Here is a 26,985-nt window from a genome sequence, read left to right on the forward strand (position 1 = left end):
AAGAAAAAGATTACAAATTACTACTTTATAATATTATGACTTTGTTCTCATAATATTATAACTTTTTTTCTCATAAACCTTTGACTTATTTTCTCAATATTACGACTTTTTTCTCGTTATATTATGACTTTATTCTCGATATCTCCGATTTTTTTTTTTCCTCTATGTCGTACCGTCGTACCATAGACCTACAACAATGATAAATAAAAATTAAAATGTAAACAAAAAACAGCTATTCATTTCCATTTTTAAAAAGCCATAGGGAGCCACTGGAGAAGGGCTGAAGAGCCGCATGTGGCTCCGGAGCCGCAGGTTGTAGACCCCTGAATTAGATGATGAGCTGTTGCATATAGTTGCCCTTACAGAAGGAACTGGAACTGATTGATTTATCAGCTAGAAGAAAAGAAAACATGTGACCTGCCAATACAAAGCTGCATAAAGCACAATTTAATCTCCTCAATTTTTTATTTAGTTTGGTGTACAAAGCTAGGCCAGTAGTTCATGGTGTCAAGTCATGGAAAAGAATGTCACAAATTCCTGCACACTGTCTGCACTAAATTTATAGAAAAGGCATCCTTTCGGTTAAAAATGCTCATCACAAGAAGACAAATCTGCGTTAGTTCAGAAACAATTATGGACTGCCTGGTGTGGCTGTACTGTGACACTTCAGTTCTTTGTGGTTCTGTGGTTGTGTGTACTGAATGAGTATAGAGGAAACACTGGGTTTATTTAATGTATTCTTCTTTTATTGATTTAGTGATACTGTAGGATAAGAGCAAAAAAGTTATGTAATAAAAATGAGAATACATGTGCAATATTAATTCAGTCAAAAGTTGAATTTGTTTGTAAAAATGTCCACGTAAAGACAGTTTATAGAGTATAACTGTATTATAGGACTGCACAATTAATCTGATTTTAATCACGATTTTGGCTTCCCACAATTTAATAAACATGATCGACAGCGATATATACTTTTAAAATCAGTGCTCCGCTCACAGAAAACTCTGCTGCATTTCAAATCAAGCGCTTCCTGAACTAACAGCCAGCCACCAAAGGGCGATGGAAATGTGTCGGCTTCACTTTTGGGGAGCCGTCATGCTGCTGCGAGCGCACACTACAGCCACAGCCTAAACTTACTGAGTGTTGTGGCTGCAGTCCAGAGTAGAAGAGTAATATACTGTATGTTATACTTGTTTTGTTTTTACTTGTTAAGTCTTATTTTGATGCAAAGAGATGTAGATTAGAAGGACTGTAGCACAACATGGAAGTGAAAGCAGTGCTCTGTTTATTTAAATATGAAAGTGCAAGAAATCAATGAATAATCGTGATCTCAATATTGATCAAAATTATAATTTTGTTCATAATAGTGCAGCTCTACTGTATTACTTCATTATTGGCAGTTACAATCAGTCAGTTTAGCTTTAGCTCATCACAGTCAGTTTAGCTTAAGCTTAGTTTGATCAAACAAGAAAACAAAAAAAACACAGATTTAGTTTCAGATGTTTAAGGCCCACGGTTTGAAAGATCCCGGTTTGCTGGCTGGAATCTGGGAACAAAATAAAACAAGAAACAAATAAAAAAAAAAGTAAATAGAAATGTCAACTATTGGCAAAATCCACAGTGAATGGTGCTGATACAGGGTAAATACAAACCACTATATTTACTGTGTAAGAACACCAGTATTTTTCACCTTCTGAGTGAACGGGGAGGCACAAGCCAGACAGGCCCTCTCTGGTGTCGCAGGGCTGTCCAGGGAAAACGGGCCGACTAAACCGGACTCTGAGCGGGCTGCAGCCACCGCGTCTTTGATGGCGAAGAACACTGAACTGCCCAGGAAGACGACCGGTTCTCCAATACCCTGCAGAGCCAAATAATCCACAACATTACTTGTTACATAAAACAAGGGAGACTGAGACAGAAACAAAGAAAGTAACAAATAATAAAGAAAATGTAGGTGTACATATGTACATGACCACCTCTGACCTTTGAGGAGTAGATGGCGTGGGGGTTGAAGGAGTCTGACAGCAGATAAACGTTGAAACGAAGCGGCACGTCGCAGACCGCAGGGATCTTGTACTGAGACGGACCTCGAGTGTACAGGAGCCCAGACGGGGAAAACTTCAACTCCTCCAGAGTGTAGAGACCCAAACCCTGCATGAACGCTCCTTCAATCTGAGAGAAGGAGGGAGGAGAGAAGAAAGGAAGGGAGGAGGAAGGAAAGGAAGATAGATGGAGGTGAAAAGTAGAACAGTGCTCAGAGACGGTACAACTTATCATTTAGATGAGCTTTTAAAGGAGACAGTGTGTAACATTTGTGAAACTGTGGTATGTGGGGGAGGCAGGAGGACGATGCTCGCTGCAGGAGTTCTGTTGTAGCGAGGTATTACCAAAACAGAGTATCTACCTAGAAACTTAAAGGGACTGTATGTAATGTTTTACACGTATAAATCGTTTTTTTATGCCAATGTGTGAATAGGTTGTAGCATAACCTAAAAATGAGACCTTCCTTGATTTTATTGGTTTCCTCTATCGGCCTGTAGACTGCTTTTTATGTTAAGAACCCAGACCTGTGTGCCTGTGCGCCAACAAACGACCAGCCCCCATCACAACTCAGACTCCAACACAAACTCCGCGGAAGCACAAAACCCCCCCCAATATGTAGTGAAGCCCGTTTTGCAAAACAGGAATGTGACCGATGTCGGAGGAAAACTTGTGCTGTGGGAGAATAACAGAGCCAGTGCGAAGAGTGTGTGTGCACGTGGGAAGTAAGTGGTGAAGCAAGACAGAGAGAGCGGCTGCGAGTGTGTGAGAAAACGAGCCAGCAGCGGAGCAGAAGAGAGTTAGTTTAGCTCTGAGAATATCAAATGAATGTACAGTGGAAGTGGAGTGACGGGGGTTAACTCCGGAGCGAGTAACGTTATCCACTCCGGCCCAGGAGACCAAAACTACGGTGTCTCCCCTGTGTCTTCTGACCACGGTCGGGAGGTTGAAGCAGGAAAAGTTAACACTAAGATCAACATCGATTCATGGAGGGACCTTCATTTGGGCGGCTTACTGCCAAGCATGTGAAATATATAGTGATGTGTGGTTTCAGCTGCTACGGTTGCTAACGGTATGTCACGTTCAGTCTCGTGTGTGTCCGTAGTGCGAGCACAAGCGCGAGCAACAGGACACTGACTGACGACTTAACGGCCACGGGTGTCTCTGTTAACGAGACATTTCTGATTCTTACATTCCCTTTAATGAAACACACAGGTCACTCACCTGGCCGATGTCCATTGAGGGGTTCAGACTTCTACCGATGTCAACCACAATGTCTGTCCTCACCGTCTACAAGACAAAACCAATAAAGTTCTTTCAAATTCTGAGGATGCCACTCCCTGTTACGATCTGATGAATCTGAAGCGGTTCAGTTCTGACCCTGTAGTCTCCTGTGAGGGAATCCAGCTCCACCTCACAGCAACACACTCCGTACGTAAAGTAGGCGTAAGGTTGCCCCTCCATCTTGTCCCAGTCCATGTAAAGGTCTGGACCTCTGAGGACACACAGGAAGCTGTTACTGTCACAGTAAATAAACACATTAAATCAGACTAAGTTGGTTTCTGTTGTACCTGTAGAATCCAGTGGCGGATAAACTGATTTTCTCAAAAAATGCTGCGTTGACCTGAGTACAAATTAAAGAGATATTTTCATTAAAAGGCTGTAAATTCCAAAGTTTCCCACAGCAATCCCCAATAATTCATGTTTTCCCTTCTTATCAAATCATACCCAACTCTCCCATGATCCCTTGGGGTCCTTCTGCCTGATTGGCTCCAGTCGCTGGTACAGAGTCTGGCAGGCATTCTGAATGAAAGAAACACTTAATTATTATATAATATTACACAGTGGTGATACAGAATGGCTTATTGTTGCTTAACAAGAACCAACAGATAATGCAGGAAGTGGACTTTACCTTGACCGCCATGCCGTTGGCGTCAGTACCGAAGGAGGCAGCAGAGGGGCAGGTGTTGGGAACAGTGTTGGTGCTGGTTTCACTGATGTAGATCTTAGAGGGCAGGATATGAAGCTCCCGACTCGCCACCTATTAGAGCAAACAGGAAACAAACCCGGAGCTGAAACGATAGCACCAGCTATCTTCTTTATTTTCGTTTCAAATCGCATTTGAATTTTATCCAGAAAACCTGTGAAGGAATGTCACTAAACTAAATGTCTAAATTAAAACACGTGTATTTTTTTCTTGTGATACATTTAGACTAGGGCTGTCAAAATTAACGTGATAATAACATGTTAACGCAAGTTTGTTTTAACGCCATTAATTTGATTAACGCAAATTGCGATTTTTAATTAACCTCTTACCGACGATCTTTCGGAGGTTGTAGCGGGCTTAGTTTTAAAGCTAGAATGAAGGTACTGGTGTCATATGAAACTAGGAAAAACTGACGAATCCATCGGTACCAACCATGTCATACTAGCTTGTCAGCAAGGAGGATAAATAATGATCAAAACTTGCGCTAAATTTTGGCGAGGAAAAACTGCCATGACCATTTTCAAAGGGGTCCCTTGACCTCTGACCTACAGATATGTGAATGTAAATGGGTTCTATGGGTACCCACGACTCTCCCCTTTACAGACATGCCCAAATAAAAGGTGAGGGATTTAATTTACAGATAAAGTAGGTTTAAGAGTCTGTGATGTAGTGTGGAGGCCAGTGGTGACTTGCTGCTTTGTCACAGTACCTGTTGGATTTTAGTGTGGAGTCCCTGACCCATCTCCGTCCCACCATGAGAGACCAGAACAGAGCCGTCTTTATAGATGTGGACCAGAGCTGCAGCCTGCAAGCACACAATCACCATCGCAGTCAATTAAAAAAAGCAGATGATGAACAGAGAGAAAAGATAAAGCTTATTTCAGTATCTGTGGAAATTTGTGACCTTTTTTGTTTGAGCAGCAATAGACTATAACATTAAAGGGATAGTGTACGCTATATTTAAAATATTTTCACCGCTTTATCTCGCCGTCAGACAGCCCTTTCTGACGGGGAACTAAAGGCGTTATCTATGCTCTCTTCAAATCCACCAGACTCCCTTGACAAAAACAAATTTTACCTCGCAGAATCTACTATAATCGGTTAGTTTTTTTGTGTTATTGTGTGACTTTCAAATCCAAACTAACCCTTTAAAACACCAAATAACACAAACAAACTAAATGATCGTGGCAGCAGTAGACCAGCAACTTAAAATTACTGTTTTTGTCAAAGGAGTCTGGTGGATTTGAAGAGAGTTCAGTTCCCCGTCAGAAAGGGCTGTCTGACGGCGAGGTAAACCGGTGAAAATATTCTAAATATAGCGTACACTTAAACTAATACTGATTTTTTTAGGTGTCTATAATCTGTTTTGCTGCTGCTCCTGTCCACAGCAGTACATTGCTGACATACTGAAGTCAGTATAGGTGGGAAAATATCGTAACAACCACAAAAACCATAACAGTGCATGACACAAAAAGTTGAGAAAGACTGAACTGAATCCCACAGACCTGATTTAAGAAGCCCTCTGCAAATGCGATCCCGTATTTAATGGGGATGATGGACATCCCCCTCTTCTTCCAGCGGTTCTGCTGGTTAAACTGGTCGGCAGCTCTGCGGCGGGCGCTGTAGTCAGATTTGACCTTACATTCCTCCCAGCAGCGCAGCATGTTCTCAGGGCTGAACTCAAACTTGTAGTGGGTGACTGACGGCCCCTTGTACATGTTGATCTCCCGAATCTGACAAAGAATTTGCAATCAGTAATTCTGTGCTGTTACTGGTCTTCTGTTAAAAGAAAGATATTGACCAGTGTCTGTCCGCTACCTCTAGTTTTTGGGAAATTGTACATATTTTTTTATCATACACACTTTCACAGGATGAATAACATCAAGCGTATGGCGTGGAATATGACCTGGTCTGCAGGGCGTCCCAGCAGCATGGCCACGTCGTTGATCATGTTCTCCACGACCACGATGCTCTGGGGCACGCCGAAGCCCCTGAAGGCCGTGTTGGAGGGCAGGTTGGTCTTGCAGGCGGCAGCATGGCCTCTTAGGTTGGGGATGTTGTAGGCGTTGTCAAAGTGAAGCAGGATTTTTTCTACTACCTGCAAGAGGAAGAAAATTATGATTATATGATGCATTTTTTTCTCTTTATAACTTAATAAACAAGCTTTGACCAACCAGAATAGATTCATCGACAGCGTTGCCAGCATTGGTGTAGTACTGGATATCTGCAGCCATGATCCTTCCATCATTCATGAAACCCACCTGAAACAAACAACAATCATGATTTCTTAACATCTTTTCATCACTTGAATAATGTTATAAGCTGTCAGATTTATCTTGGGACCCCTTGGGGAGCCTCGAACCCCGAAGTCGGATTTAAACATTTGTTTTGAGTGTGTTGTTGTACTTTGTATTTTGCCAGGATAGGGTGACGTCCTCCTGTGATCAACATGTCCTCTCCTCGCTCCAGGACACAGCGGACTGCACGACTGGTCCTGAACAGAAACAATTATATAAAGAAAAAGAAGAATTCAAGACCTTTCCAGCCTTTCTTTGATTAGTTGAATACACACTTTTGTTTAGTGTTAATGTTTTCTGTATTCACTGAAGATTTCTGAAATTGAAAAGAAATTTCTGATCCAGTTTGTTGTTGTTGTTGAGTCATGAAGCAAATTCAATTTGATTTTAAAATGCGTCGTGGATAATCGGATCACAAGTGGACACGACCACCGAGACGCATTGTGATCCGATCACTCAAACCACTTGCCGCATTGGTCTGGGATGTATTTGACCACATATCTTTTGTAGTGTAAATGCTTTAGCGTCCTGATGCATCCCCGAAAAGGACGTAACAGGAAAATACGTCATCAAAGCCGCGTCTCTCATTTTTCTCTAGTTCACTGGTTCCCAACCCCTCCACTACGGGTCGCCAAAGCTTCACAGGGGGCCGCAAGGCCTTTTCGATTTTAAGGGGTGTCAGGCAACTTTTTTTTAAATATACAGTTGGCTTATATTTCAGCATTTCATTCATTTCTGTGATTTCAAAAATCTTGTGCGATTTGGTTTGCCTGGAATATAGACCCAGTCTGTGTTGTTTTTATCTCAGCAGACAAGGCACAGGAAGTGCATCGCTGCCTACTTTCGGTTAAAAACAACAACACATTTGGTCTTTGCAAACGGAAATGATGTACATGTTTATTTGCATATAGAGTGGGTGAGTGAGATCCTATCGCAAGTGGTCATTCATGTGGAAGACCTATTCTAATGCCAGGCGTGAACTGACGTACTTAGAGCTGTCTGATTCTGATCGGATCACCCAAGACGCATGTTAATGCCAGTTGTGAACAGGGCCTTACTTCCATGCAGCCAAAGAGGTAATAGAAGCCAGTATCGCAGTTTTAACGACCTTTCCGCCGAAAGCTCCACCTATCCTTTTGACGTGACAGGTGACTCTGTTGGACGGGATGCCCAACGTCTCCGCTATTGCGTCCTGCAGTCAGGAAATTGAGACAAAGCAAACAACCTCTGAATTCTCTTTTAGCGACATTTTATAATAATCAGTCTAAAAAATGATGAATACATTACCAACTAGTAAGTACCAGTCTCTCTTTTTATCAAATAATTGAAAAAGAAAGAACACATTTACAGAGCTAATCAAAATATCTGTGAACCTGAATTATTGTCGGCGCCTGAGTGGAGACGTAAGCGTTGAACTCCGTCTCCTCACCAACAGGAACAACCAGCATGCTCTGGGTCTCCATGTAGAAATGCTCCTGGCCACCCATTCGAAACTCTCCTGTGGTAACAATTAAGAGGTAAAAACACTTCCTGTCATTATTTTCAGTACATGCATGTCGTTCTACTAAAACACTTTTACCTTCATGAACCTGATCAACACTTTCAAAGGCTTCAGCCGCATTTCCTCTCTCAATCCTCCTCCGAGGCTCAAAGAAAGACGACTTCTCAATAGCTTCCTGTCACAGTGAGAAACAACAAACACAATAACAAGCCATCATGTAAACTCATGCGCCTTTTACCCGAAAGAAGTGTGTATAGTAAAGCAAGAGGGTATTTAAAGAGTGAATCCACACTGAAGAGAAAGAGCAGAAATGTAGTGCTGCACTGCTCTCTATAGGTTCAAACTTTTAAAGCACATTCCTCGTCTGCTGCAAGTAATTAAAGTTAATAAATATGTCAGGTTAAAATGATGCACAAAACCACATTTGATGCACAGAACAACAGCGTCTTGTGTTGGATTTGTTTGATGACAGTAGATGCACAGAACAACAGCGTCTTGTGTTGGATTTGTTTGATGACAGTAGATGCACAGAACAACAGCGTCTTGTGTTGGATTTGTTTGATGACAGTAACAGCTGGATCCACAGACCTCTTGGGTAAAAACCGGGTCAGGCAGGTCTTCGTAGCCGACCTTCACGGCTGCTGCTCCTCGTCTGGCGTGCGCCCTCGTATCAGCGACCACCGCACATAACATCTGACCGACGCAGCTCACCTGCAGAAAAACAGCAAGGGAGACAATTATACTGTAGATAATAAACAAGGTGAGCCTTGTAACATATTTTTTTCTATATTAGTAACATATACTCTTATCATATTCTCCATATTATTCAGCTCCAATTCTAGAAAGTTTAAACTAGGGCTGTCAAAGTTAACGCGTTAACGCAAATTCAAATTAACGCCACTAATTTATTTAGTGCATTAATGCAAAATGTACATTTTATTATATATTCCTCCTTCCTTTTGGAACTCTAGTTGACTTAAAAAGCCAGTTCAGAGCTGTTCTTTATACATATACTGTACACACACACACACACACCATTAAAAAAGAAATGTGCACACACTCATACTCTACCTCGGTCTCTGCAAACAGCTCCTCATCATAACCACTCATTGTGCGAACTTTCTGGCCAGGAATATCTTTGGCCGTGATGACATCGACAACACCAGGAAGCTGCAGAGCCTCGCTCACATCCAGCCCTCTGTTGGATAACAGAAACATTTAAAACGAGAAGTGTCGTAAAAACCAAACGCTTTAAAGTCAGAGATCATCCTCCCTTCTCCTTACGTGATCTTAGCGTGTGCTCGAGAGCTGGTGACCAGAGCCAGGAAGAGCTCCCCGTCTGTTCTGGGGATGTCGTCACAGTACACGGCTTCACCTGTGGCCTGGCTGATGGCAGAGCGATGCATGATGGGACGCCCCACAGGGTCCTGGTCGCTCTGGTCCTTTGACACATGCTGAAGAAGAAGAAGAGGAAGCAGTAAGGTATATTTACTGTAAGTGGGGGTGGGCGAAAGGAATCACAGTCTAGTTTACTGCTAAGTATGAAAGAGTTTTGAAGTATTTTACAGTGTGAAAATGATATTTTCTGACCTGGAACTCCTGCAGGCTGGGTTGGATCTCTCTGGGTAAAGTTTGGATCTTCTCAGGAAGCTCATCTTTAATCACATTCTGGACACAGAAACTCTTTGTAAGTCTGGTATAAATATCTTGCAGGATCTACCATGTTACATCTCATTAGGTGTCAGGTGAAAATTTAAATTTGAGGCAAATAAAACAATGCAATGTTTGTTATCATTCCCGTCCTACCATTTCTATAAGTTTCTGCAGGAGCTCCAGGTTGAATTTGAAGAGGAAGCTGAGAGTCACAGAGCGACGAAACTCCACTTTTCCTCCAGGAGCCGACGGAGGGAGGACAAACTCATCCAGGAGGACGTCATAGGCCCGGCTGAGGGTCTCATCATCCCAAGGCCTGAAGGAAACACTCTCTCGGGTCATGCATGGTTTCTTTTATTTTTGTCTTTACTGAAAATCATGATGCTTTCTGTTTTCAGTTTACCAAGAGTTAGAGAACAAGTGGACAGAAGAAACATCAAACAGGACAAGAGCAAATGGCCAAAAAAAGAAAGAAAAGAAGGGACAGAAGAGGTTGGTGAGGAGGAAGGAACATGGCTCCGACCTTGTGATGATAGCTGCGCATGTTTTGGTGGCATTAACAGTGGTCGGTCCCATTCCTCCGTAGTAAATACTGACATCCTGAACCACCCTGGAGCCCTCTGAGAAAAACACTCTCATCCCGGTCGTCACTGTGGAGAAGGAGCTCTCCTTCCTCGGAGCCTGGCGGAAAGCTCGAACAAACTCCCCCTGCAGGACAGACAATGTGGTTTCACCTACAGACATGTTTTACATTTCATCAGCTGGTCTAAACAAATGCACACCACACAGGAAATGGTGTATTTTGCTTTGTTTGGAATAAAAATAAGAAGCTGGGGAAGAATACGTGTGTGTGCACGTGGAATAAAGCCTTGATTCCACCACAGGAACTTTAGTTTCATTCTCCTCCTCTGCATTTCATTCATTACATCCAAAGTGCATCAGTGAATATACAATATGCAGCAGTTAATATCATGGGCGCTGTCGTTTATTTTTTTCTAATGTGTTTTTTTAGATGAAACAGGCGGGCACACTAAGCTGCAGGCTGCAGAGTGTGTTTACTGCGGTGACCACCAGCAGCCCTCGTCACATGTAATGTGGCTTTTTCATACGTCAGCAGACTCATTTGCCTAATCTACGCAAGTCTTTAGTGGGTTGAAGAAACCTTTTAGATCCTTGAGAAGTAGTTCCTGGGACTAAAAGTAAAGACCATAATAAAGTGTAAAGGGGAGTACTCTCAGAAAGAATACTGGTACCTTTCTGGAGAAGGGAATGAAGACAGAAACAACAATCTCTTCTGGCCTCAGGATGGTTTTTCCAAAGCTCACAAAGAAGTCTTGATTCAGAGGAACCTCTCGTCTTCCTCCTGACAGATTTAGACAGAACCGCTTGTTAATCACGAGTGAAAAAGAGTCAACACCTCTGGCATGAATCTGCGTTTTTCTACAGTCTCAACAGCAACTTACTGTTTGAAATCACGCTCACTTTGCAGTTCCCTGCAGCCAAAACAGGGTTCAGGTCTGAGTTTGGGTACGCACTCATGATGTTGCCCCCAAGAGACTAAATATGCAAAAGCAAGAATAAACACACATTCAAATGATTTTTTTGTAGGACTTCATCTAAATTCCTGTAAATCTATGGACTGATATTTCAAACATCTTGTGTCAAGCATCTTTGGTTTAATATATATTAGTTAAGTGTACTTACGGCCACGTTACGGATCTGCTGGCTTCCCAAGTTCCCCAGCTGTTGGCTCAGGGCTCTGAACAGTTCGGTCTTCTCCTCCGGAAACTGAGGAACTAGCTTCTCCAAAAGAGACCGAACCTCAGTAAGACTGCAGCCCGCGCCCACCCAAACACCTGCAGAGGAGCCAGTTTGTTAACCAACAAAGCTGCAACTTTGATGCTGTACTTTTCTTTTCCTACTAGTCTGCTGAGTTTCATGAACCTCCATCCTTGAGGTTGTCAATGACAACCGGAAATGTTTTGTATTACCCACCCTGAGGTGTCTGAGTGACCTCAAACAGCTCCAGAATTCTGGTTGGAGATATTATCAGCGGATGCAGGATGCCTTTGAACTTTATTTCTGGACCTTCAACACAAAGCAGACCAGAGTTTAGTTAAACTGGGACAACTAGGATAATAATATATCTGCAGAACACATTATTTCACCACTAGAGCTGTCAAAGTTATCATTTTAATGGCATTCATTTCTTTGTCAATTTCTTTCTCATGTCATACTAGCAAAGGAGGCTAAATAACGCTCTAAACTTACACTACATTTTGGTGAGGAAAAACTGGCCATTTTCAAACGACAATATCTGTCATTGTTTTGTGTTGTTAATTGATTTCCAATAATAAATAAATATATACATGCAGGCATAAAGCAGCATATTTGTCCACTCCCATGTTGATAAAAGTATTAAATACTTGACGAATCTCCCTTTAAGGTACATTAGTAAAAAAATGTGTGATTAATTTGCGATTAACTATGGACATTCATGCGATTAATCACGATTAAATATTTGAATCGATTGACAACCCTGTTTACCACACAAGATCCAGTCTACAAAGGCATTTCGTCAACTGAGGACCTAAAAAAAACCCTGAGAGTTTTAAAAAAGACTCAAGACTTTTGTTTAAAGGTTTGTTTTGTCACCCTTCTGTGAAAACAGAAATCCCCCTTTTCTAGTTTGGAATTAAACCTGATTATTGCCATAAGCCATACAATGAAAATAACAAAAAAAAAAGCCAGAGGCATCTTCCAAAACCTTCCCTCATGATAACAGCCTCTTTAAGAACACCTCTTTTCACAATTGCCACTGTGAAAATCATGAAACATTTGAGTTGTAAGTTGTCTTCGAATCGATGGCACCAAATTATTTCCTATAAATAATAATACTAGTTAATGAAGTGACTCTGGCCTGTTTCTCTGTAAAAGCTTTACCGCTGACCTATGTTGGTGTTTCCCATGACCAGCGGAGCTTGAGGGTTTCTGGTTTTGAGCTGGACCAGCTCCTCCAGGGAGATGGGGGACACCCAGCTCATCCTCTCCCCATGAAAGGTGAGTGTCTTTGGGTTCGCTGTTTCTGCCATCAGCTGTGGAGAAAGTGACATTTTAATATTGCAATTACTATTAAAAGAACTTTTTAGCATCGATAATTCATCAGCAGATACTCATGCAACATGAGTATAATCAGAATTCAGCGCAGTTCGTTTACATAATTCACTTTGAACAATAAACAACGTCAATACTAGCAGCTTAGAGAGCTTTGGCAGTGAGCCAGCTGATACACAAGACCTCAAATGACACCATGTGAGTTGATAAAGTGTTCCGAGGGTGTAAAATATTAACTTCTTGTGGCATGAAACAACATCTTGACTTACAATCAGTTCAGGGGGGAAGATGAGCTCCTGTGTCGGGTCCAGTGGAAGAAATTCTTCTTTGTCAAACAACTGTGGCTTTTCCTGGAGCACATTATGAGTGGATGAAGAGGTGGAAAACAAGCATCGAAATGAGACTGACCATGGCATGATTATAGGAATGCTGTGTGAAGTGAAATAAAAGGTGAAATCTCAAAATGTCTGAGGAGGGTGTGGCGGATATCTGTCTCTTAGATGACAACAAAAGATAAGGGAAGAAAGGCACAGAGAGGAAAGATAAGGTTAATAAGAGCAGAGGAAAAGAAGAAGTCATAAGATAGAAAAGGTTAAAGAGAAGACAAAGGACAACAATACACAAAAGCAAAACAATGACTTTAGAAAAAGGAAAAATAATGCTCACATGCTCTGGTTCATCAGTCTTTTCCTCTCCGTTGAGGCAACAGTCTCCAGCTCCATTGGCTTGGCAGCACTTGGCTTCCTGTTGGGATTGATTGCAGCAATTATCATTATTTTTTTAATCATCGGACCAAAAGGATTCAGCACTGTTGAGGCCTTTTCTGTTGTATTTGTCATTGCCATTGTCTAATTTGTCCTGCCACAGTTTCATAATTACACTTCTCAACAGGTGGGCTGGCTGGCCATCGCCGAGCGCTGTTCCTCGGCTGCAGTGCGCACACTGCACAGCCCTGCAGGGAGGGACGGGGCCCCCTGTTCTCAGGGTGGACTGTCCTGTCAGACTGTACTGTCCTCCTTCTCAACAAGCTAGTATGACGTGGTTGGTTCCAATGGATTCATCAGGTTTTATAGTTTCATATGATGCTAGAATCTTCTATAAAAGTAGCTTTAAACTGAGTCCGCTACAACCTAAAAATGGCAAGTTGCGTTAATGCGACAAAGAAATTAGTGGCATTAAAAATGAATTTGTGTTAACACGTTATTATCACGTTAACTTTGACCAATGGATTCCTTTGGTTTTCTAGTTTCACCTGAGGCCAGTATGATGCCTTCACTCTAGCTTTAAAACTGAGCCCAGCGCAACCTCCGAAAGATCGATTGCATTACCACATGGTCATGCTCACAAAGAGTCTCAGTCTCACAACGATCTGAAGCTCATGCATTGTGACAACAACCAGTTCTACGAACAGACTAAGTTATAGTCGGTCGTAAACCAATCTTATCGTTGATTATTCATGAATTATTTAACTTATATTGATTGTGTACCTGACAGAAGGTCTTGCAGCCGTCAACGATGGGGCGATATCCAGTACACCGACACAGATTACCTGAAAAGCAACAACACACAATGAGGAGAGGACTCGGTGCAAATCAGATTTGTGAAACTGTGTGTAAGGACAACGTGCAAGACTCAGTTAATAATCGCTGTGTTCACATGCATATGAATAAGTGAACTATGACTGGAATAAGGCACTGCTGCATTGCAAATAATTTGTGTTACATGCACATTGTCCACAGCGCATTCCAATGTGATGCTCTTGGTGGGATCTCTTGTTGGGTCTCTAAACTATAGAGTATGGTCTAGATCTGCTCTATATAAAAAGCGTCTCGAGATAACTTCTGTTATTATTTGACGCTGTATAAAAATACGTTGAATTGAAATTAAAACACAAAAAAGCACAACACAACAGAAAAAAAGTGCACATTCATCTTTTTTCACATAGACATTTCTTACTTCTCGTTTTTACGTATCTTGGAACCATATCGCAGATAGATATAATAGATTTCAGAAAAAAACAAACCAGCTAGAGCCAGTGTGATGTCCTCCATGGTGGGCTGAGGCTTGTTCCTCAGCAGGGTGTACATGGACATCACCATCCCTGGAGTGCAGAAGCCACACTGGGAGCCATGAGCCTTCGCTATTCGCTCCTGCAAACACAGCATCCACAGTTTAGAGATTTGGAGAAACAGACATGAGTACCAGCACAGGAGCAGAGCGATGTACTGCTGTGGACGGGGGCAGCAGAAAAACTGATTTTTAGCTACTTAAAAAAAATCTATATAAGTTCAAGTGTATGTTATATTTACAATATTTTCACCACTTTACCTTGCTGTCAGACAACCCTTTATATCTAGACTCCTTTGACAAAAACTGTAATTTTACCTTGCTGGTCTACTGCTGCCTTGATTGGTTAGTTTGTTTGTAGTTTGTTTAACTTTGGTGAATCTGAACTAACCCTTTAAGACACACAATAGCACAAACAAACTAACTGATCGAGGCAGCGGTAGATCAGCATCTCCCGTGTTCTACGAGGTCAAATTACTGTTTTTGTCAATAGAGTCTGGGACATTGCTATGCTCCCATACTGGTACTCCTGTCTGTTTCTCCAAACTGGGAGCGTTACTGTAGGTAATACACTGACTATAGATAAGTACCTCATACAACTCCACTTAAAAAAAAATACAATCTATGAAATAGTGTCAGCTGCTGTCAGTAATCTCTTCAAGAAAACAACATTTTTAAACATTTGAGCTGGATTCAGTGAGAACAGGTGAAAACAAAGGAGATGCTCTCTACTGACCTGCACAGGATGGATCCTGGTCTTGGTGCTGCCGACGCCCTCCACTGTGGTGACGGCGGCTCCGTGAAGCTGGCAGATCGGCAGGAGGCAGGCGCTGGCTGAGTAATGTCTGATGGTACGGTGAGGGGAAACTGTGCTGATGGATCTGACACTTTATATCCTGCAGAAAACATTTCAGTGTACTTCTGTCCTCCTTGATTATACTACTACTGATACTGTGACTGTGCTACTGGTGGTACTGCTACAGTTACTTTCAGGAATGGAAATTACCATCAGCCACCACAGAAATCCTGTTAACTCTTATCTGTGGATGTCCAAACCACTTATGCAGAGAAACAGATTACATTCAAACTCCCTCTTGTTTTCTAAAAATCAGATTTAGTTCATAAAATTGCGACAGTGTTTGGTATTTTGGAATTCATCCAACCATGTTCATGGCTGAATAAACTGATTTTCCGGTCTATGTTGCACCCAGCTGTAACAAATACTGACATTGGTGGGAGTTTAGCAGACTCCTTCGATATGGTACAGTTTGGCTGCAGCTTTAATCAGAAACACTAGTAGAAGAATTTTGTAGTGTTGTTCCGATACCAATACCAGTATCGGAAATGCGTCCGATACTACCAAAAATGTGTGTATTGTGAGTATGCCAGTCTATGCACCGATCCGATACCATCATTTAATAACCCAGAAAAAAAAACTTGTTTAACCGGAAATCAATTCTTCTACGCTGCTCCAAAACGGTAGCCTTCACTATGCCAAAGAACCCATATTGCCAAGAAGTGAAAGTTAGTTGTTCGTTCCATTGCAACATCAGCGCCCAGCAGCAGAGCCACGCTTCCGCCATTTTGGACTGAAAGCGTCTACCGGACGGCAGTAAAACGTCGGCCTACAAAGTGCCGTACAAAAGTAAAACAATATTATTTCTATTGTCATATTCTACCGAAATACCCTGTGTTGCACAATAAAATATAATAAATATAATAAACGTTTTCAGTCCAAAATGGCGGCAGCAGCTGTTGTTAAAAAAACACTGGAGTTTCATCTCTTTGCCTCAATACTCTTTGACTGTGCTCAAAGAACTGTCTCCTGGGATGTATCATGGCTGCCACTGGCAACTACCGATTTAGAGCAGCGAAGAAGAACTAGTGGAGAGTGTAACTGTAATGGTAGTCAGAGCAAGGAAAATGTGAGCCATTTGGCAATATTTCACATGGGAAAATCCAACAATAATAACTATTTTATTAACTTTTTTCTTTAATTACGCTAGTATCGGAATCGGTATTGGGAAGGAAAAAATGGTATCGGAACATCTACATACAAGCAGTAGGGTCATGTGGTTTATCATAAAGGATACATGATGGTTTTGGTGGCCGGTTGGAGGCGTGACAACATGACCGTGCACGCCCCGCATCCTCCGCCACCGCAGCCATACTTGGTTCCAGTTAACCTCACTGACGTCACAGTCAAGGAAGTAACCAGGGGGTGTTGAAACCTGTAGGTGGCGCTCACATCAACATCAAATTCAATCATGAAACAACATTTGTGACGGTGGATTTGAAGCTGATCTTAAGGATACGTTTCTCTCTGAGAAAGGACAACAGCATGGTTTCAGGGTCCGCATGGTTCTCCGTTACCTGTTTTAACAGAAAGAGAAACATTTCATGACTTTCCTCTACCTCCGTTGGGTTAGTACTTTCATGAAGTGAAAATTAGATTCTTTCCACGCTCGTTAGTGTTTTTTAATATGGAGGACGGAAACTGCGAACATAAAAAATAAATGAATAAATAAATAAATGACTCGATAAATAAATAAATATGTCATTAAATGAAGCAAAAATCATATTAAAAATAAATATGTAGCAATTAATTAATTGAAAAAAATGCGACATAAATTGATATTTCTGTTTTAATTTGCTTCTTTATTTATTTACTCTTCTGTTTAATTTTTCCTTTGATTTATTTATGTATTTATCTTTATTACATTTTAAATTTATTTTTGCATTCATTTTTTATCTATTTATTAATATTTGCAAAATTGTTTTATTATTTTATATGTATCTTTAAATGTAAGTATTTATTTACGTATTTATTTATTGATGAACGATTTTCCCTTTGCATTTCCCCCCATATTTATTTCCCAAAACATATTTAATTCTAATTAATTCAAGGCTTATTCTCGTAATATTACGACTTTTTTCTCGTAAAGTTATGCCTTTATTCTCGTAATATTATATATAATATTAGATAATTATATTTTTTTCCCCTCAATGTGACCCTATACTCCTTCGTACTATGTCATGTTGAATCTTCTTCCCACATTTTTTCCTCTGAGCTGGAGCCATTTGAGGACAGGAAGGCATTTCTTTGTCACAATCTCCTCCCAGATCTAAAGTTATAGCTGATAACCTGATATCTTATTTTTTTATGAAATCACTTAAATATGACAACATGGTTCGGTATGATTTAAAATATATATATGTATATGTACTACAACAGCAACAGTCTGAAGTGCTGAAACGGGACTTTACTGGTCTGCTAAACACGGTCAGCTCTGTGAATGCTCAGGTGTTTATCAGTGGACCCCTGCCGCCAATCAGAAGAGGAGTCGAGAGATTCAGCAGGTTGCTGGGACTGAACACATGGCTTTCAACAGCATGCAAATCCCACTCAGTGCATTTTATTGACAATTTTAACTTTTTTTTTGGGACCGCAGACATCTCTTCAAGGCAGATGGACTCTGCCTAAACAAGTCAGGAGTAAAATTGTTCAACTCCAACCTATTCTACTTACTGCGTCATTCATCTGTTCCCTCTGCCAAGGACGCGAGACAAGAGGAATCACCACTGGAGGAAGACACAACACAATGTGCCAGGGGACCTCAAGGAGAATCATTTCACCCCCCACCACAAGCCAGCCCTGGGATACAGCAGAGACAAGAGGAGGCGTCCTCATCCTCGCTTATCACCCTTTCTCCCTCCTCCCCCCTCTTGGAGTTCACTGACCACATGAAGGAGCTGGTCAATGCTGGAACTAAACTTACTCCCCGCCCTACACCCATTTTCTCTCCCATGATCCCCCCACGAGGTCGACCTCGAACAACTTTGGCACTATCTCCACAAGCACGACACATACCACCTCCATCCCCTCCACAATGGAATCAGCCTCTGTCTCCGCAGTCTGATAAGGATGTTCCTTTACAAAATGTTGCAAGCACAGATTGATATGTGCTGGGTCCAGGCTTCAAGGCTAATGATACACGTGACTGTTTCCAGGAAAAGCTGGGGCCCTGTGTGATGAGAGCTTCTTCTATCTCAGTTCTAATAAGTAGTAGAAAAAGAATGGTGAATCTGCAAAGAAACAGGAAGATTTTTACTGATTGTGCTAATTTATCAAATTTAGCATTGATTCCTTGCCAGCCAAACCATGTCCCAAAAAATAATAATAATGCTTCTAGCACATTAAAGCTAGCCCTGTTAAACGTCAGGTCTTTGGCAGGAAAAAGTTTTTTAATCAATGATTTTATTATTGAGCACAAGCTTGATTTTATGTTTTTAACTGAAACTTGGTTAGACCAAAATAACAGTGCAGCTGTTCTTATCGAGTCAACTCCTCCCAACTTTAGTTTTATGAGCGAAGCTAGAATGCATAAGAAAGGAGGTGGAGTTGCCATATTGTTTAATGATTCTCTCCAATGCAAACAGATATCTTATGGACATTTTGCTTCTTTTGAATATGTCGCTCTTCAGCTGAACTCCTCTTCTCGAGCTTTGTTTCTCAATATCTACAGGCCACCTAAATACTGTGCAAACTTTTTTGATGATTTTACTGAACTGCTGTCTGTAATTTGTGTTGACTTTGACTGTGTAGTCATTGTTGGTGATTTTAACATCCATGTTGACAACCAACAGGACAGAGGGGCCAAAGAACTGTGTCAGGTTCTTGATAACTATGGAATGAGTCAGCATGTGACAGAGCCCACACACAATAGGGGACACACTTTGGACTTAATCATATCAAAGGGCCTGAACATTTCCAAGGTTGTAGTGATGGATGTTGCTCTGTCTGATCATTCATGTGTATTCTTTGAGAGTACTCTTCCTGTGCACAGGAATGATAAGACAGAGGTAATCACAAAAAGGTATATCACTGAAAATACCAGTGATCAATTTGTTCAGGCTTTCTCTTCCACACCCACCCTCCCCTGGACCTCTGTCAATGAGCTTGTAGATAATTTCAATTCTAAAATGACAAGTGTTATTGATACCATTGCACCCACCACGGTGAAGATTGTCTCTGGTAAGAAAAAATCTCCATGGAGAAATACCATGTTGGTAAGAAATGAAAAAAGAGAGTGTCGAAAAGCTGAACGCCAGTGGAGGAAAACAAATCTACAAGTTCATTATGACATCTATAAAGAGAGACTTTGCATTTATAATTCAGAACTGAAAAATGCAAGGCGGTCCTTCTTCTCTGACATCATCACCAAAAACAATAACAATGCACGTGCCCTGTTTGCTACTGTCGACAGGCTAACAAACCCTCCTGTGTCAGTAGCCTCTGAACTTTTATCCTCCAGGGCCTGCAATGAATTTGCTTCCTTTTTTACAGAAAAAATTCACAAAATCAGACAAGCAGTCACTTCCTCCATAGCAGGTACAGGATGTTTGTTTCCCCTGCGTCCACTTAAACCTGGTGCAAATACCATGACACAGTTTTATCCAATAAATCAGACATACCTGGAGGAAATCATACAACATCTAAAATCCTCCTCATGCTGCCTTGACATTCTGCCAACAGGCCTTTTCAAAAAAGTATCAGATTGTATGGTCTCAGAGCTTTTACAGATTGTTAATGCATCTCTTGTTTCAGGAGTGTTCCCACAGGCCCTGAAAACTGCTGTCATCAAACCACTCCTCAAAAAGAACAATCTGGACTCATCAATAGTAAATAATTACAGACCGATATCAAATCTTCCATTCTTGTCTAAAATAATTGAAAAAACAGTTTTTCAAAAATTAAATAGCTTTCTGGCACTAAACAACTCTTTTGATGTCTTCCAGTCAGGTTTTCGACGAAACCACTGCACTGAGACTGCTCTTGTTAAGGTCTTCAATGACATCCGATTGAACACAGACAGTGGTAGAACTACGGTTTTAGTTTTACTGGATCTCAGTGCTGCATTCGACACGGTTGACCATAATATATTACTAGACCGACTGGAAAACTGGGTGGGTATTTCTGGCATAGCACTCAGCTGGTTTAAATCCTACCTAAAAGACAGGGACTTCTTTGTGTCTATAGGTAATTGCAAATCTGAGCTGAACAAAATCACATGCGGAGTTCCCCAAGGCTCCATCTTGGGGCCTCTTTTGTTTAACATCTACATGCTCCCACTGGGTCAGATTTTTGAGAACAACAAAATAAATTACCATAACTATGCAGACGACACACAAATTTACATAACTCTATCACCAGGAGACTACAGTCCAATACAAGCACTGAGTGAGTGCATTGAACAAGTCAATAATTGGATGTGCCAGAATTTTCTTCAGCTGAACAAAGACAAAACTGAGGTTGTAGTTTTTGGAGCCAAAAAAGAAAGATTAAAGGTTAGTGCTCACCTACAATCTGTGATGTTAAAAAGCTCAGACCAAGCCAGAAACCTTGGTGTAGTCATGGACTCAGACCTGAGCTTTAACAGCCATATTAAGACAATTACAAAGACAGCCTTCTATCACCTGAAGAATATAAGAAGAATTAGAGGACTGATGTCTCAGCAGGATTTGGAAAAACTAGTACATGCATTTATCTTCAGCCGACTTGACTACTGTAACGGCGTCTTTACCGGTCTTCCTAAAAAATCGATCAGACAGCTGCAGCTGATTCAGAACGCTGCTGCTAGAGTCCTCACTAAGACCAAGAAAGTGGATCACATCAGTCCAGTTCTGAAGTCTCTACACTGGCTGCCTGTCTCTCAGAGAATTGATTTCAAAATACTGCTGCTGGTTTACAAAGCACTAAATGGTTTAGGGCCAAAATACATTTCTGATCTTCTGCTGTGTTATGAACCATCCAGACCTCTCAGGTCATCTGGATCAGGTCTGCTTAGTGTCCCCAGAGTCAGAACTAAACATGCAGAAGCAGCATTCAGTTTTTATGCACCAAATATCTGGAACAAGCTCCCAGAAACCTGCAGGACCGCTCCAACTCTCACTTCTTTTAAAACAAAGCTTAAAACTTTCCTGTTTGCGGGTGCCTTTCATTCTGACACTGCACTATAACTTTTACTCTTTTGAGTTTTATGCAATTTTAGCTTCTATCCTAGCTTTTATTTTTAGCTTGTTTTTATTTTCTAATCTTTAATGTTTTAATGTTTTTATGTTTTTATAACTGTTTTAATTATTTCTTAATGTTCTTTTGCATTTTGTCGCAATGTTCTTGAATGTTTCTGTAAAGCACTTTGAATTGCCCTGTTGTTGAAATGTGCTATACAAAATAAAGCTGCCTTACTACCACGTACAATTTATCTGCTTGACCTTTTTAGTTGCTTATCCTGTTACTAAATGCAAAGCACATTAGCACACCAAGTACTGATTGATAGACTGCAAAGAGTTTCATAATTTCCAACTACCTTTATTTATGTATTTATTTTTATTAAATGTATTTATTTATTTTTGCATATTTTTTCATCTATTTATTTTTTTTTCTTCATTTTATTATTATTATTATTATTATTTTATATTTATCTTTAAATGTGTGTATTTATTTATTTATGCACGATTTTCCCTTTGCATTTCACCCCTTATTTATTTCCCCAAACATATTCAATTCTAATTAATTCACGGCTACATTTATTTTTAATATTATTTTTGCTATATTTAATAACATATTTATTTATTTATTGAGTCATTTATTTATTTAAATAATATATACACTAACACTTAAAAAAAATTGAAGGACAATACAAAGCACATTAGCACACCAGCTACTGATTGACAGACTTCAAAGAGTTACGTAATGTCCAACTACCTTTATTGCTTCTGCACTTTTCCCCTCAAAACATACTATGTGTCAAGTTTAGCTGTTCAGGTACTGTTACAGGTGTGATGCACAGACTGGTGCACAGCTGTAGTCTATTGTTCTAAAGTAGAGCTCTTAGTTCAGCTGTTCAGGTACTGTTACAGGTGTGATGCACAGACTGGTGCACAGCTGTAGTCTATTGTTCTAAAGTAGAGCTCTTAGTTCAGCTGTTCAGGTACTGTTACAGGTGTGATGCACAAACTGGTGCACAGCTGTAGTCTATTGTTCTAAAGTAGAGCTCTTAGTTCAGCTGTTCAGGTACTGTTACAGGTGTGATGCACAAACTGGTGCACAGTTGTAGCTGTTCAGGTACTGTCAGAGGTGTGACGCACAAACTGGTGCACAGTTGTAGCTGTTCAGGTACTGTCAGAGGTGTGACGCACAAACTGGTGCACAGTTGTAGCTGTTCAGGTACTGTCAGAGGTGTGACGCACAAACTGGTGCACAGTTGTAGCTGTTCAGGTACTGTTACAGGTGTGATGCACAAACTGGTGCACAGTTGTAGCTGTTCAGGTACTGTTACAGGTGTGATGCACAAACTGGTGCACAGTTGGAGTCTATTGTTCTAAAGTAAAACTCTTATTAGTTGCAGCTTTCAAACAGACATCTGTGTCGGACGATAGAGAACAAAAACAACTCCTGTCTGACAGCTGAAACCAGCTGAGACAAGATCAACTGTTTAAGACTTCACTTGATGCTAAACGTACCTTTTTCCCGTTGATAAAGAAGCACAGAATATCCCCTTCTTCTTTGTCTGCAGACATCTTTCCAGTGCAAGAGACGACTCTGATCTGTCAACAGGAAAGATGAAGTCAGTCTGCAACTACAGGATTTCCGCCCATCAAGACTGTCAAAATAAACCAATCGAGGCTTTAAAATCAGGTCACCAATACTGAACTATTAGGGCCAGTATTAGGGCCACATTGAGAAAATAAATCTGAGATTTCGGGAATAAAGTCATACATTTACGAGAAAAAAAGTTGTAAAATTATGAGTCTAAAGTCGGAATTTTACGAGAAAAAAGTTGTATTATTACGAGAATAAAGTCATACGTTTTAAGAGAATAAAAGTCGTAATATTATGAGAATAAAGTCATAAATCTACGAGAAAAACAGTCATAAAATTACGAGAATAAAGTCGTAACTTTGTATTATTACGAGAATAAAGTCATAACTTTACGACAAAAAAGTTGCAATATTACGAGAATAAAGTAGTAATTTTACGAGAAAAAAGTCATAAGTTTTACTTGTTATTTTAGAGGGGAAATAGTGTGAAAATGAGGAACGTGGAGCACCTTGTGATTTTATACTTTAGTTTAGGTTTCACAAATAACCAAGTAACTTCATCTTTTGGCACATCAGCCCCACATTATCATAAGAATCAGGATCGTCAAAAGATTGTGCAAGAAACTGCATTGTCCTCCCGCCCGCTTTGTTGGTTGCTGTTAATATCTTTTCCTAATATTACAACTTTTTTTTCTTGTAAAGTTACGACTTTATTCTCGTAATATTACGACTTTTTTCTCGTAAAGTTACGACTTTATTCTTGTAATATTACGACTTTTTTTCTCCTAAATTTATGACTTTATTCTCGTAATTTTACGACTTTTTTCTTGTAAAGTTATGACTTTATTCTCGTAATATTACGACTTTATCTCCGTAATATTATGTCTTTATTCTCGAAATCTCAGATTTAGTTTTTCCTCAATGTGGCCCTAATACTCCGTTGTAGAACTATGCAGAAGTACACTCATTTACTTAAACATTGAAGTGGTACTTTGCCTTAGTATTACCTTTTTAGTGACATTTATTATTATTATTATTATTATTATTATTATTTACATTTTTACTCATTTGCATTTATACACTACTATATGATATGTCTGAAGGCAGTTGTTACTTTGAATATTGCATTTTTCTTTTGACCCCATGTCAAATATTTCTATTAGCTTTAAGCATTTCATGCAAAGAATGGATTTTACTTCTCAGGTTGTTTGATCTGAATATGCACAAAGAAATGAAGCTACCCAGGATATATATACCTGGACCACACAAAACAATACACTACTTCAAGCTATTAAGGCAAGGCATGCTTATTTTTTAAAATACATCAGAATAACACAATAAAATATGCATATATAATAAATTAAAATAGAATACAATTATATTTAAAAAGTAAATTTAAAAAAAGCTTGCATGTATATATAGCCTATTTTTAATATTCACATTGTGGTATTTTAGGATATTTTGAGATATTTTCCACTGAAAATTATTTATTAAATGCAATTTCATAACATATATACAACAATTTAAGGTTTCTGGTGACTTTTGTGGTGATATTTTTTTTTTATCATGAAAAGTGGAAACATTCTGCTTTTATTTTTGTTTAGATATCAGTTGATTTCCTGTCCCACACTGCTGCTTTTCTCTGACTTGATCCATCAACGAACCGCCCACCTCTAACCTGATGTGACCTGTGTAACTTAAACAAACATAGCCTGCATTTTAAGGGAGGTTTCAGGTACTAAGTGGGCAAAATCATAACTGAAGAATCTCATTATTCACTGCCATAAGTGGAAGTAAACAATTAGAAACAGACAAACAGACAAACACAGTATCAGACAAAAAGCGGTACATTTAAAGCCATATGCCTACAGCAACAGTGAGTGGTGAATAGAAAATGGGTGACATTTGACCTCCAGTTAGAGAAGCAAACAACCACACACACACGCACGCACACACACACACACACACACACACACACACACACATATATTTAGATATATATATATTGAAAAATTCAAAACGCAACATAATCACAGTTTCCACAGTTATATGTATCCCAGGTAATTTATTTGTCTTGTTTATAGAGAACATGTGTGACTTTGGTGCCTCATGCATTATTATCTGGGGTCCAGGCCTGCAGGGTTGAGATAAATATATATATACTTATATCAATTCTCATAACATTACAGCTATTGGTCCCACTGTAGAATATATACAGGAGTCTTTGCATTCTGTAATTGTTGGCAGGTGTTCATTTTTGATAGGTCCTCACTCCTGTTACTCAAACTGCACTTGAGCAAAGCTATGAAGCTCGCCTGACTTGTGATCCAATCAAGTGTTAGTAAATGTCTGGAGAAAAAAAAATGTGATGATATAGTTTTACGTCTGTCAGAACGACAGAGAAGAGAAGACACAAAGAAAAGGGGATATTAGGGTGATCAAACCTTAGTGATGCTGCACGATTGGGTCACTTTTTGTACCATTTGAGTGGTTTCCCTAGGTGAAAAATTACCCAATGAACTGCCCTTCCTCTCCTTCTATTGGTATAGAGACAAAGAACAGCTTGACAGGCCACTCAGTAGCCTCGACCACTCAACACACAACGATACAGGACTGATGACAAAACCAAACGTCTTTGTCATGATATAGAAACTGTGCTTTTGGGTTCACATAGCCAACTAATAAAACTGATTGTCTTCTGAATGCTTTATTTTTCTTCTCACACTTGTCTTCAGGCACATAAAATAACAGAGAGGTTCTGAATGCTTTCCATGCACCACAGGACAAACCCAATAATGGCCAATAATGCCCCCTGTCATGTCTGGAATCACACGTTTCTATGATGGTGTTCTACTGACTCTGTACCGCAGCGTGCGCACACACACACACACACACACACACACACACACACACACACACACACACAAACACACAATTTGCCAAAGGTTCACGAAAACAAGATGAATGAATGAATGACTGAAACTCATGTTTGTTTTCCCACTCCCTTTATTTATTAACCTTTTTTTTGGGGTTATCTTTTGCAAATAGTAGTAGTAGTAGTAGTAATAATAATAGTAATGATAACACAATAATGGTACAACAGCATGCCTCAGTGTAATTACAGCCGCAATTCTAACTGACAATCTTCATTTGTAGTAACTTCAATCTGATAATCACCATTTTAATGTTTCACATTCACATCAGTATTTTCCTTCTGCTGGATCTCAAAACCTTCTTGCTGCAAAGCTTCTTTCAGCTGAGCCTGATAAACGTCTTTAACTTCATGTCACTAAAATACAGAAATTCTGTTTCTGCATTCACTAGGTAGCATTTAGAAACTAAACTAAAATCAAACCAAAAACAGTTAACCTTATGTTAAAGAAGAAATGATATATTTTTTAAAAGACCTCACAGCCCCAGGAGTAATGCATTCAGTAAATAAAACCCTAAACCCTTCTTTGATTCTTCATTGCACACTTCACTTCTATTATTTCACCAAAGATTTCTTTTTTTTTTTTTTAGAGTTATTTTTTGGGGTGATTTTTAAGCATTTTATTGATAGGACAGTGGATAGAGTGTTGGAAAGGGGGAGAGAGAGATGACATGCGGAAAGGACCACAGGCCGGATTCGAACCCGGGTCCACCGCTGCTAGGACTGAGCCTTGGCATTTACATGGGCGCTCGCTCTACCGACTGAGCTAACCAGCCACCCAAAGATTTCT

The 26,985-nt window shown here is 40.1% G+C and overlaps 1 protein-coding gene across 2 annotated transcripts; it reads right to left on the minus strand.

Moving 5' to 3' along the window:
- Window positions 1-724: 724 nt before the first annotated feature.
- aox6 (aldehyde oxidase 6) lies at window positions 725-23,315 on the minus strand. 2 transcript variants are annotated; one of them, XM_037761416.1, is made up of 35 exons: window positions 23,186-23,315; window positions 16,975-17,032; window positions 16,753-16,849; window positions 15,396-15,504; window positions 14,616-14,742; window positions 14,080-14,141; window positions 13,259-13,336; window positions 12,862-12,942; window positions 12,429-12,573; window positions 11,474-11,566; window positions 11,183-11,334; window positions 10,942-11,035; window positions 10,732-10,841; window positions 10,002-10,186; window positions 9,632-9,794; window positions 9,416-9,493; window positions 9,110-9,279; window positions 8,897-9,023; window positions 8,414-8,536; window positions 7,904-8,000; window positions 7,698-7,822; window positions 7,383-7,516; window positions 6,434-6,521; window positions 6,202-6,288; window positions 5,934-6,125; window positions 5,533-5,760; window positions 4,737-4,832; window positions 3,953-4,081; window positions 3,769-3,843; window positions 3,612-3,664; window positions 3,421-3,535; window positions 3,265-3,330; window positions 1,984-2,172; window positions 1,691-1,858; window positions 725-1,546 (listed from the first exon to the last, which is right to left on the minus strand). In XM_037761416.1, the coding sequence occupies exons 1-35, from the start codon at window positions 23,240-23,242 to the stop codon at window positions 1,496-1,498; spliced, it is 4,002 nt and encodes a 1,333-aa protein (XP_037617344.1). In that variant the 5' UTR covers window positions 23,243-23,315; the 3' UTR covers window positions 725-1,495. The 2 variants fall into 2 exon arrangements, with proteins under 2 accessions (XP_037617344.1, XP_037617345.1); XM_037761417.1 differs by lacking the exon at window positions 16,753-16,849 and having other exon boundaries at window positions 23,186-23,269.
- Between the last annotated feature and the right edge of the window lie 3,670 nt (window positions 23,316-26,985).

Source organism: Sebastes umbrosus, chromosome 24 (assembly GCF_015220745.1).
Source record: "Sebastes umbrosus isolate fSebUmb1 chromosome 24, fSebUmb1.pri, whole genome shotgun sequence".
NCBI classification, from domain to species: Eukaryota; Metazoa; Chordata; class Actinopteri; order Perciformes; family Sebastidae; genus Sebastes; species Sebastes umbrosus.